A 13,431-nucleotide genomic window follows, 5' to 3' on the forward strand; every position below is an offset into this window, starting at 1 on the left:
AACACCGAACGTCTCAAGGAAGGAACGGCGAGCTGTGGAATGCTCAAGTCAAAAGGCCACATTTGAATCCAGATTTGAATCTGCTCTTTGACCCTTTGGGGTTTTTAAACGGGCAATACGTGCATCCAGTGACTGGAGGAATCTTGCTCGGGCAATTGGTCCAGAAGTTTCCGTCAGACGGGGGCTGAGTCCAAGGTGTGCTTGAGCGAATAACTGACAATAGTGTCTGACTTTGTGACGCGTGTCACCTTCACGTGTGCACGGTTTTAAAGAGAACAATGTTTCCTTGATCAAATACAACATTTTTTCCACTTTGTTTCATAACTCTAGAAGGAAAGAAACAAAATTTACTGACAAGGATGGTAAATACAGCTCGTTTATAAAAGGAAAAACCACAGAATGAACCGATTGTCTGTAATGGAAAGTCTTTACATAACCAACGCTCACAAGGAAGAATGTTTTCCTTCTTTCTAATAAAAGTAGTCAAAGCACAAGTCAGTAGATCAAACTATCAACTTACACAAAATTCACTTTCTGTTTGTTCTTGGTAAGAGATTTTAGAAATGGACAAAGGGCCAGAGCCCCTGGTCTTCATGCTTGGCAACAATTCTGACAAAAATAAATAAAGTTATGTAACAATGAGGTCCTGTGTGTTTTATTTCCTTCCTTTAACAAATTATTAATCATAAAAGGAAATGATTTGTTCCCAGAACACCACTAAGAAATTTGTGTGCCCATTACAAGCTAAAGGAGGTTACACCTGAAGCCTTCTTGAAATACCGGACTCTACCTTGTTAACGCAGCAGAGCATGTAACCTTCTAATCCTGAATCCCGAAAAAGCTCAGCAAAGCTTAACTTAGAAGGATTGTTTCTAAACTCATACAGTTAGACTTGTTGCAAGCAAATCTAAAATGAAGCCACTGTAAGGTCAAGATCGGAGCCGTGAAGACGGCCTTGGAGGCTTGAGCTCATCTTTGCGCGGAGAACACCAAACAAGCCAGACACGTATACCCTCAGGACATCGGCGGTGTCCTTTTACTGATGTGCTGCCATGAACAAGACCGCGGTCTTTGACACCACTTTGTCCACGCAACATCCATGTCTCTGATCTCCTCTGAGGTGTTGGCAATGAAACCCCAACTTCTGTTGTTACAGACAATTTATAGGTGGACAACACTGCAGGGTTTCACATAAGTAACAGGATTATTGGGATTAAGATCAGAGGCAAACAGCAGAGAATCCAACATGCTAAAGGGTTCTGTGTGCACTGTCAACCCGTGTTTTTTTATGGTCGGCACTCAGACTAACTGACATCAAACCCGACAACAATCAGCTCACTGTATGTTTATCTGCTCTTCCCACATTGTGACTTCAAGACTCTTAAACTATGAACATTTGACTTTGACTTTTCTCTTCAAGTAGCAGAAATGGTCCAAACCAAACCAGACAAAATGACAAAAGATTATTTTTTATAACTAAAAGAGCTGTAAAATGTTGTTTCCATGCAGTGACTCACCATTTTCTAGGGTCTGCCCTCTCATTCAACCTTCTAAGAATGTTTACACTTTAGATTTGCAAAAGTGATACTGTGTGATAAGAAAGAGGGAGTTTAGGTCTGTTTGTGAGTATGCTAGAAGGAGGGGATTCAGTGTTTTCTTTGGTTTGATTCCACTTGTGGATTACCAGCCAACAAAAGTTTTGGTTTCAAGACATGTTGGTGTCTTCTATAAATAGTCTGAGTAAGGTCAATGCTGGGATTTATGAAGCCAATATTAACTGTGGCGACAGGCAAATTTTTGAGGATCTGAAAAACATTTTTCAAATTTAGCTTGTTGTTGAATAAAGACAGCTGGATTGTCTAAAATACCAGACTGAAAAGTCTGTGCCGTCTCCCACCTGCTTACCTATGCAAATTAGTAGTTTTGTAATGACCACAGAGAAACAGCTCATTCTGAGAAAAGCTGGTATGACACGTCATAAGCTTAGACACGCCCCCTTATATCTGTGTGACCAAACCCACTTGGGCATCAGCAATATATAAATGTCAGTGGTGGTAATGGTAATCGCAGAACAACACTAGCCAGAGCTACTGCTAACGCTAACCCAGGCTACTGCTAATGTTGTTGGATGAGAGGAAAACAGTACCGATGAATGTCAGAGGTCACATTCCAGGATGTAATGAGGATATCAGACTTTGAATTAATGCCAGATAGAGCAATAATTTGCCTCTTGAGTAATCCGGATACTGTGCAAGAGCTCAGAGTTTTTAGCTTCAAGCAGTGTTAAGAGTCATCAGGGCAAACCAGCCAATCAGCATGCAGCTCCTTTAATATTCCTATTCTGGCCAAGCATAGGAAAATACAATCTTTCCATTATAGGGCTTTATTATGGGGTTGTGACTGGCCATTTATTAGGGTTCCTGGGCAAATTTTGAGCCCCAACAGCAGCTGCTTTCACATCAGGGCCAACTCGTCCCACCCAGATATGTTATAAAGTAGGGATGTGTATTGGTGAAATTCTGGCGATACGATACTTATCACGATATATTGCGATACATTCAGTCGGACAATTATAGCTATTTTTTAGACTAAAATTGTTGTAAGAAAATTCAATAAATGGTCCAAACTGATACTTAACATGATTAACATGAGGTATCTGAACCATAATAGAGGGATTTACATTTCAGTGGTGGAAACAAACTCCATTGCACCCTACTGCTGACTAGTGGACGGCATTTGATTTGCACCAAAAGAAAAGAAAATACACAAACGTTTGCACGTAAATTCTTCCAAAAAAATCGATACACAGCTTTTTAACATCGATATAATATCGCAGGAAAAAATATTGCGATATATTCCTATATCGATATTTTCTTACATTCCTATTATAAAGTGTTCACATCTAGGTAGCCTGTTTTTTATTCTGTGCTCGTTTATTCAGCCCTCTTCCCAAAGTGGGCTGCTTCGGTCTGAACCGACCCACAACACCCACTGCCAACTGATTGGCCAGCTGAAATCCACGCCTAGCATAATAGGAAGCCTCCAAATGTAAAACTGCTCATGGCGACATTAGTTTAATTTAAGGGAGACACCACAGACTTCTCTATGCATCTTTTGCCCCGCCCACGAGCTCAGAGATTTCCACATTCCTAAGAAGTGTGTGGGAACAAAACCCACCGGTGCAGAACCTGGACCAACGCCACCCAACCTGGACCAGATGTGGAGGCGGCAAATGTTTCACATGCTTTATAGAGGCTCAAAAAACAGGCTCCAGTTGTAAATAAAATTGTTCTAGAACCACTTTAAACCTCTTTGTAACCTTTGTTTGAACACAGAAGTGAATTATTTTAATTTTATAACCATGTATAGTAAATAAATCTGAATGACTTATGGTAATCAAACAGGGCACATGACATGTAGATGGGGGATTAATGGGAACAAACCAATTATCATATCAAGCCACCTTTGGATGACTAAGCACACACGCCGGTTTACACCAGACCGTGAGGTGCAACATGGGATTACAGCGTCACTGAGGAGAGGATTACTCCAGAGTACATCTGCGACATCAAGTCTGAGGAACGAACACTTGATATGACACCTGCATCATCACGATGGTTGGGGAAACAAATCCAGGGTGTAAAAGGTCAAAACGTATTCAGTGAAATTTCACACACACACACACACACGCACGCACGCACGCACGCACTCACACACACACACACACACACTCACACACGCACTCACACACACACACACACACACACACACACACACACACACACACACACACACACACACACACACACACACCATTCTTTTTAAAGTACAGATGGAATTTTTTTCATCTTCTGGCCGTTACCCAGTGGACTCCAGAGGCATCTGTGTGTACAGAATAAAGCTCATTCACAGCACTGATCTGACACAATCATGTGGTCGCACCAGCTGCTACACCCTGAAAAAACACTCGGCAGCAGCAGAGCAGCTGTAAATTCCTCCAGATCTTCTACTTTGCATCATCCTACACCCTCCCTGAAGTTTTGAGAGCGACTCCAGATTTGTAACTCGTTTGGAGACATCGTGCATGCACGTGAAAGCCACCATGAATGCGGAGACGCCATACATCCCAATAGTAATCCTATAGTGAGTGGCAGGCCAGAAAGCTCGAGTCAAAGAGTTTAGATTATTCCAGTCTTATCTGTTGAGAGTTTACTGAATGGCCTCAGTTCAGAGAAAGAGTTTACATCCAACAGGACTGAATATCTGTTAGCCCAAGTCCAGTTGTGACCAACGTAGGAGAGGTCTTAAAATAGTTCCAAATTCCAAAGCAGTTGACGCAAAATTAAAAAAAACTTTACGCAGCCATTAATTTAGCATCACTAGGTTATTGACATGCACTGGCAGTGTCACTGGCATCAGATGAATGTAGCACGTAGGGTGCATCCAGGTGTCATGTCAGGCATGACTTTTCTGAAGTTTCTGTAGAAATAATATTTTGCTCATTTTTCCTCCAATTAACCAAGTCTGGGTTGCAGCTCCAGCAAAGAGGACCCAGTAACCTCTACCCATGGGATCCTAGGGTGTCCCCTGGCTACTGTCGAAATATAATCCTCCAGCATGTCCTGGGGCAACCCGGGGGCTCCCTGCCAGCAGGAAGTGACTGAAACTCCTCCTCTGAGAGTTACTCAGGAGAAATCCAGACCAAATGCCAAAATCCACCTCAGCCAGTTCCTCTCGACGTGGAGGAGCCGCGACTCTACTCTGAGTCCCTCTCAGTAATCCCAGCTCCTGACCCTATCTTTACGGCTGAGCCTGGCCATCTTGTAGAGGAAACTCAATTTAAATTCAGTGATTACCCAAAGGCTCATGATCAGCTGTGAGGGTATAGGAAGGAAGTATAAGGAAGGAACCAGTAGATTAAGAGCTTTAAATCATCATGTAGTGTAAAAATTTTAGGTATATAAAGGTTTAATAGCAGTGACTGCTTTAACTGCTGTGAAATTTAGAACCTCAGAAATATTTTCAAACAAACTCTGGACTTGGCTGCACACAGACTAGCTGTTAGCTCATCAATCCTGGTACCCATTTCACCAAATTGAGGCTGCTCATTGAGCCTCCTACAATACATAACTGGAATTTTTCTTTATTACCTATGATTTAGTTAATTTTTTCTTAAATAATTTGTTTGCACTCTACGTAAAACATAAATCACAGCCCAGGTACCTTGTCTTTCCTCTTTTGTGTACTGATGAGCTAAGAAGAAATTCCCTTAGTCTTCCTCATTATCTTTAATCACCATTTCCAACTTATTTTTACACCAGGGTTAGGGTTAGCTAAAAACCTCTGACGATAACCTCTCATTACGCTGATTTAGCAAACCGGGGCCTTTTAGGTGAATCCCAATAGTGTGATGGATAATTGCGTGTTTTTATTGTTCTCTATTCCTACACACAAACACACCCTCCCACCCAAGAAGAGTCATTCTGCACTACCTTACTAAGATCCCTAAACATGTACACTTTAAGTTTATGCCGACTGTCCTTTGCCATTGATGTAACTTCTGTTAAATCTCTACGGTTTTATTTAAATACCACACATGGAAATGGATCAGAGTCTAAAGAATATCTTGCAAAAATAAAGCTGAAAATGTTGCTTTAATAAATAGGACAGTAGTTTTCCATAACTGGATAGCATTTATAATGAAAACCTGTCCTTGTGCTCATCTGCTCAGCTTTTAGCTTCTGGGAGACTTTCACACAAATCTCAAAGAGCGCAGCGTTAACCACCATGGTGCACCATAATACCTCTCTTTGTGTTATCTTTACACACATAAAGCCAACCTGGTGTCATTTTAAGATTAGCTTGTATCCCCTTCTCATCCCTTTTCCCATGCCTCATTCCTTGTAGACTCCTGATTCTGCCGAGTTGTTTTTGTTTAAAATGCTACACGCAAGAATCCAAATCCAATATCTTCTCATCTTTTCTGAGGTTCGGTGTTGAGCAGCACTCACTGAGAGGTTTGAGGAAGTTTGTGCTGGAATCGTCGGCATTCTCCACATCCGCCTTGTACACTTCCGTGATCTGCTCCACCCGATCCCGCTTCTCCTTGTGGTTGGACTTGCGTCTGTGGCGTCTCCTCCGTTGGTAGCTCTTAGGGACGTGGACGCCGATGTACACGGTGTGGTGGCCTGCGATGGACAACACCAGAACAGGAGGGCGGATCAGAACACATTGATGACATAACAGAAATCCCTCATTCATCAGTTACTTTCTCTGCACCCAACTAAATTATAGTCATCAACTACTCCCCACGATGTGACTCGTCATGAAATCTCTTATTCTCTCCAGGAAGCAGTAAGAATAAGGGAAACACAAATACTGGGACTAATGGGCCATTCCCATCTGTACCGGGGCGGCCCGGGCCGGGTAGCGTAGGCTGTTTACATATCTGGGTGGCCTGGTATTTTTACGGGCCAACCGAGGCTCCTTCTCAGCCCTCTTCTCGAGGGGGTCTGCTTCAGGCCGACCAGGGCCAACACACCCACTGCTGACAGCAAATTCACACCTTCCATTAGAGCAAGCCTCTGATTGGTGGGTAGAATCAGCCCACATGGGCTTAAGACAAGGATGTGTGGAATCAACCGGGCCAGGCTGGGGCCGACTGGGGCTACCCGGCCCGGGCCGACCCGGTACAGATGGGAATGGCCCATAACTGACCAAGTCGGTGCTGAGGCAACTGTGTATGTCACCCTTTCCAGTCATTACAATCCACAGGCTCGCTTAGAGGGGTTTCAAAAATAACTGTTTTGCTTCAATGCAAAAGCCAATTTGCACCCGAGACAAACAGAAACCAGCGTCAGTCCTCGGTACCGAGGGCCTCGTGCAACGGTGGTTTGTGAATTATGTGAACGCCTCTGTAATTTCATGCGGGTGTCTCTCACACATTCTTCAGCGGACTAATCTGATCCAGAAGGCTTAACACCGACTTCTCGTACGGAAATCTTATCTAAAGTGGAGGTTATCTTTTATTTGTGTGTTATTGAGAGATGATAGTTGAAGGAAGGTGATGAAGCTTTCACATCTGAACAGAACAGGACGTGTAGGTGGAAAAGAAACACGTCAAAACTTTGTGAGTTGGACCACAGGGCCACCGTACCTTCTACTTCTTCTTCATCGCAGATGTGTTTGACAAAAGCCGCCCCTCGATCCAACACCGCTTCATCTTCCACTCTACAGAAAAGAAAAAAAAAGGATGTCAACATTACGGTCATCCCCCACTCCTGTAGATTTAGCTTCTATGCAGAAACTGTCTTTATGCTTTTTAATGCACATTTTCCTATAATTCCAAGTCCACTCTCCTAAGGCCAGAGAGATTCCCACAATAACCATGAAACATTCTCTTTTCCTACGTAACGACCGTTTACTGCAGACAAAAACACAGTTGTAAAAAAATAACAATAAAAAATAAAAGAAAAACTTTACAGTGAGTCATATCATCAGCTGGCTATTCGTTCTGGTCTTTAAAGAGCAAGTCACCCCCTACCAGAGTCTAACTCCACTCCCAATTCATGTGTGAAAAATGCAAGACATGCTGTTGCCTGGCAGACCGAGAGGGCGGAGCTGCTAACACATATACACACACACAGGCTCACGACAGCATTGTGACATCATAATGTACCAGTTTACATCATAGCATACCTCGTAGCCAATAGCGGTGGCAGATTTAAATTCAAATACAGTGCAGAGTTTTTACCTGACAACGGCACAGCACTGCCAGTTTTAGGCAGAATATTTAAATTTTAACTAAGATGCACTGAGGAGCCAAATTATTGACGACACGTGTCTGCAGCACGATTAGACACTCGTTTATTTAGTTTATCAGCAAAAAAAAGTTTATTTGGGGGTGACTTGCTCTTTAAATATTACCCCCAGGTCTAAATTTATGATGCAAGAACTTCAAAAAGGTATAAAACTTTTTGGATGATTCTGATGGATGAAATAAGAAAATGAAACGGTTCTACAAGCACCAACATGCTTGTGGAACCAGTGCTGCTGATAGTTATGACAGATAAGATCAGTTTAATTCCAACTGAAATATGTGTATTTTTTTTAAAAAAAACATGCTGAATTTAGATCTTAAAGAAACACAGTATATCATTGGTACTAACCCCAGTTTTCAATCAGATACCTTAAATACCACTGAAACATGTGGCTGCCAGTTAACATGGAAACCAGGTGATGTCCAACACCAAACTGGTTTCCACAACACGGATCACTGCGTCTTGGATTACAACACACAAAGAATTACCATGTTCAGTGGAAGGGATTACATTGCCATCGGCAAATGACTCATTGCTCATTAAAGGCTTAAAATACGGCATGTTTCACCTTTAGACTGATTTTATTTTAAAGGTGCACAGACACGCCATGTTGCTACACACAGTAAATAAATTCAAATCCCTCTATTATTCAAAACTGAGCCCGTTTACACAAGAGCATCCAACAGTCAACCCAGTGAAGGGCCACATAACTAGTCAGTTTTCCACTGACTAGGACATATAATAGAACCAGCCTAGGACTCTGGTACCATCACCTTCATCAGAAGTGTCCTTCCATTTTAGGTGTTATAGTTTGCCTTGCTTAAAACAATCACCCATACTTTACCATACCATACCACCTTTATTTATACAGCACTTTAAAAACACAGCCATACGGCCGACCAAAGTGCTGAACAGTCGCACAATAACAGAGATAAAAACATAAAACAGAGCAATAAAATACAGTCAACAAATAAGAAACAAGCCAATAAAAAAGTACCGATAAAAACCTTAAAATGGATGATAAAATAAGAGTAGTAGAAACCAAAATAACAGCTAACTGTTAAAAGCAAGGGTAAAATAGTGTGTCTTTAGTCTAGACTTAAAACTGCCAAGGAGGATGCCGGTCGAACTGCGACTGGAAGTTCGTTCCACATTTTAGGACCGGCAACAGAGAAAGCTCTTTGTCCGCATGATTTATAACACGCTTTTGGTACCTCGAGGAGCAACAGGCTGGAGGACCTGAGTGTGCGACCGGGAGTATAAATCGCAAGAAGATCAGACAGGTACACGGGGGCAAGACCATGGAGGGATTTGAAAACAAAAAGCAATATTTTATATTGGACCCTGAAAGTGATGGGCAGCCAATGAAGGGATTTTAGAACTGGAGTTATGTGCTGGCGCCTGTCAGTACGTGTGAGGAATCTAGCCGCTGCGTTTTGGACGAGTTGAAGTCTGGCAAGGGTTGACTTATTGACACCCAGCAATATTGCGTTCGAATAGTCGAGCCTAGATGTGATAAAGGCATGAACTACTGATTCCAAATTTTTCCTAGATAAAACTGCTCTTAATTTTTACTGTGGTCTCCAGTATGAGCGAACGCCTTGCGAGTCGTTTTCTGTGGAGGGAAAAAAGAAGCTCTGGTGCTCCTTTTTCAGGAAGTAGAAGTTAGTCACAGTAGTAGGGAGGAGAGGAAAACTGCAGAGTTATATGGAGGCTGAGTCACGACCTACCTCTGGTCTTTGGGTCCCCGAAAAAACAAGAATATGAATGCAAGTCAGTGGGGCTAACGCTATTTTCCAAACCCGTTTGTTATGTGTCATGGATTTCACATATGATGAATTTTAAAGATACATTCTGATGCCAAGAACGAGCAATTTTTCGAACAAGGGCCAAAGTAATTTCAGGTTTTGTGTGAAAATACGTCCAGGACTACAAATGCACATCACCAAATTGATGTCATTGAACTAGAAACGGAAAAAGGCAAAAGAAAAATGGCTGCCAGTTCAGCGAACTTCAAATTCTTCTTTCAGGAAGTAACCACCATAAATCTGGCCATGTGGTAAGTAGCCGCTACGCTAGGGGACAAGAGATGCTGTGGTGAAGTCACCTATGCATCATGCTGATTTGTAGTCATAGTAATTACAAACTTTTACAAACTAAAAAATATCAAAGTACGTCACAGACATAGTCGAAACCCACATGATTTCTTTTCACATAAAAATGCAACACTCTCCTCAAAAAACACAAGTCTGAACATGTGCTGCCATGTTGAGGAGTTGCTAACGCGTAGCTTTGGCTAGCCGAGACATGCTATGCGCTCTCCTTCCTCTGGTCGAGGGTTAGGGTTAGGGTGGGGTCATGAGGCCATGGATGCTATTCTTTCTTGTGACTGAGGACCACCTATTTCTGACTGGATCGCTTTCCTGTTGATTTCTTTTCTGCAGCTAATGCAAGCAAAGGGGATTGAAGAAAGTTTGCTCAACTCAGAGGGACCAATCATGTTTCCTATTACGTGATTTTTTTTCTCAAGGTTGCAAAGACTGTGGGTTTATTTAGTGCACATATTGCCAAGTAGGCATTGTTTTTTATTTATCAAAAACCTGGAACAACCATAAGAGTTACTAAAACTAAAAAAGCAATCCATGATTTTTTTTTCACAACCTAATCATTGCAAATTAGGATTTTTTCATCTTTTTTTTTCTTTTTGCTTAAAATAACATCTGACCCAAGTTTGGATTAAGAACATTGAACATTCAGCTTTCATTTGGGGAGTGTGTTTCAGTTGTTGATTGAGACAACTTATACATATGAGAGGAGTGGGCCAGTGCCAAATAAACAAAGTCAGGAAGAATACAACTTGTTCCTCCAATTGCAGTGTGAGCTCATTTGAATTTCCCTTGTGGATATGATATCTGGCCCAGAAAACGATAGAGGTGCAACGCTGATAGCCGACGTCATTCTACTCCTGAACCCAACGGACCGTGAGAAGAGGCAGATATTGGTGCTACTTATCAACCTCTTTGCCCTCCTTCAGACGATCTTGTGCTTCTCCAGAACAGAGCGCTCCGACTGTTCCAATGCAAACTTAGTGACACAGTTCAGATGCAAATGACGTGCGAAAACAAATAGGTGAAGCCATTTTCATTCATGGATGCAGGATTATAGCAAACATATGAGTGATGTGCTACAGGGTAGTTCCAAGAAGACGGCTTACCGTCACGGTGAAATACAGAATAGAAAGTACGCCCTTTCCAATTTAAGGGTTTCACATATCAGGGCATAATAAAAAAATAATCTGCTCCTCATCAGGTTCTAAAATTATTCTAATCCAACCACAAACACACAGATTCCAACATATCAAACAAAAACAGAGCAAAAATAGACAAGCTGTGTGTGGGAAAACACAGTTCACCTTTTACATATTTTTGATCGTGTCTTCCATGTTTTTTAATTCAAAAAATGTCCCATTTTTAAATAACAATATTTTTCCAACATTTTTATTATTTTTTAAATCATTTTTTATTTCATGTTCTTGTGAAGCACCTTGGGTTTTTTTTTTCTTGAGAGGCGCTATATTAAAAAATCATTTCCTTTTCTTCTTTAAGATTTCAGAGGTAAAGTAGCAGGCAGGTTCTGTTGAACATGATTAACAGATCATCATCAGTGTGATCTCCTCAGTAAAGGCAAAAGTTTTGATAGCTTGCTGTTTTGGAGCATACGGGTGTGTGTTGACACAGTGGCTGGGGTTGAGACATCAGCGCTGACCTTAAAGAAGAAACTGCATCCGACCATCAACATGAGAAGAGTTAAAGGTGATCTCCAAGCAAATGTCAGACTACTAGTTAAAGGTTCAAGTTTATTACAAGACAGTTTGGAAGGGTTACAGCAGAAAACCGTGACGTTAAAAAGAACACGTTGACAGGATGAAGCTGCATTTGATTGAAAGTCTTGTGACGAATGGTTAAACAATTCCCATAAACAAACTCCTAAAATTGTGGAAATCCTTCCCAGAAGAATTTAAGCTGTTATTTCAGCTAAGGGTTGGGCAACTCTATACTAAACCCTACAAATTAAAAATGGGACGTCATAAAAGTTTGCGTACATGTAAAGGCAGATGTCCCAATATTTGTGCCAGTAGTGTACCAGCTGTCAGCATGGTGGCAGAAGGCTAATGGTTTGGGCAGCCTGAAGACACAGAGTCAACCATGAACCCTTTATTGGGTCTTGCGTCATCAAAGGAAGGAGAGATCGAAGAACTACTTCCTAATCGTGTGTGTCAACAAATGTTTCAGAATGGTAATATTTGTATGTAATCTTAGACTTTCTCCTGAAAGACCAGATTATTTTTGGAGATCACCACAATGCTTAAAGAGACAATGTAGTTTTTACCATTAATCTCTGGAAGTGTACATCGAAAAGTTGTTGAAAATTAATTAAATGGTGTTTGGTAGTTGAAAAATATTGGCAGCTTCATAACATACAACCATAAAAATCAGGTCTAAAATACATGGGAGCGGGTCTAAGTCTCTGGGCAATGCAATGTTTCCTTCTACGGAAGCCCGTGAGGACAAAACGCATTAACTGATTTGTAACGAACTGTTGCAAAACTTTCACCATTCATAAATGATGTTTTTCACGTTTACCTCTTCGCTCATTGCCAGTGATGAAAGGGAGGCTGATGTGCTCGTCATTTTGCTGGAGGCTGTGCTTCCAGGGCTTTTTGACCCTAATGGCCATCCATTGGTAAGGTCTTACTCAAACACAAAAATACAGCTTCCTTGCGATGATTTTGGTATGTACTGCCCCCTATGCCCTATCGCCAGGGAAAATACACACTGTCACTTTAAAGTTGCAATAAAATGTTGCTAATGATTAGTTTCTACCAGCCAAGATGCACTTCGCTCTCTCCTCGTCTCAAAATCAACACAGCCTCTGCAGTCACAAGCCAAGGTAGCGCGGGGCCATGAATACTAATTTTTACTGGTACGTAGAAGAGATTGGCTTCTTCTGACTCACCCATCAATTTATTTTCTGCGGCTAATGCAGGTATGTGGGTTGAAGGCATTTTTGCTACTCAAGCAGGGATGAACTGGCATTCTGGCACTGTCCCGGTGGGCCGCTTAGCCAAGTGGGCTGCTTGCCCAGCTTGGGCCGACACTACTCCACAGTTGGCGATCTGCAGAACATTAGCTACATGGTAACCCAACGCTAACAAGAGTTTTTCCAGGTGTTTTTAGCAAGAAAAACGCGGTAGAATGATGACGTAGGAGTTGTTTTACCACGTTAGCATGTAGCTAATGTCCCGCTGATCTCCGCCCGTGGAGAATGAGCTGATCTGGAAGGCCAGGGCTCCCGGTCGCAGCGGTCTGACCCTGCTTGTAATTTAACAGTTCCAGTCCATATTAGATCTCACATTCGGCCTAGAGACGAGTCCGCGGGCAGCAACAACCCCCACCCCCACCACTCTCCCAATTGGGAGGGCCGACGATTCGTAAAAATGCCAGGGCCGAATTTTGGTCCCAGTCCACCCCTGTGCTCAAGTGACCTGTTGTGTTTTAAAAATAAGTATTTCATGGTTTCTCCACAAACACAACCTTTAAAAAAAGCTATG

At 42.0% G+C, this 13,431-nt stretch overlaps 2 protein-coding genes across 7 annotated transcripts in view; both read right to left on the reverse strand.

The window, feature by feature from the left end:
• The window catches only part of fbp1b (fructose-1,6-bisphosphatase 1b), a 291,591-nt gene that overhangs the window by 120,766 nt on the left and 157,394 nt on the right, over window positions 1-13,431 (reverse strand). The gene's annotated exons all lie outside the window — the stretch shown is intronic.
• Window positions 1-13,431, reverse strand: part of slc4a4b (solute carrier family 4 member 4b) — a 52,906-nt gene that overhangs the window by 37,435 nt on the left and 2,040 nt on the right. For all 6 annotated transcript variants that reach the window (XM_054736702.2, XM_054736701.2, XM_015974407.3 and 3 more), the window contains exons 3-4: window positions 7,157-7,230; window positions 6,012-6,188 (exon numbers count right to left, since the gene is read on the reverse strand). In XM_054736702.2, coding sequence (XP_054592677.2) covers window positions 6,012-6,188; window positions 7,157-7,230 — 251 coding nt within the window. The remainder of the gene's footprint in view (window positions 1-6,011; window positions 6,189-7,156; window positions 7,231-13,431) is intronic.

Source organism: Nothobranchius furzeri, chromosome 6, assembly GCF_043380555.1.
Source record: "Nothobranchius furzeri strain GRZ-AD chromosome 6, NfurGRZ-RIMD1, whole genome shotgun sequence".
Classification (NCBI taxonomy): Eukaryota; Metazoa; Chordata; class Actinopteri; order Cyprinodontiformes; family Nothobranchiidae; genus Nothobranchius; species Nothobranchius furzeri.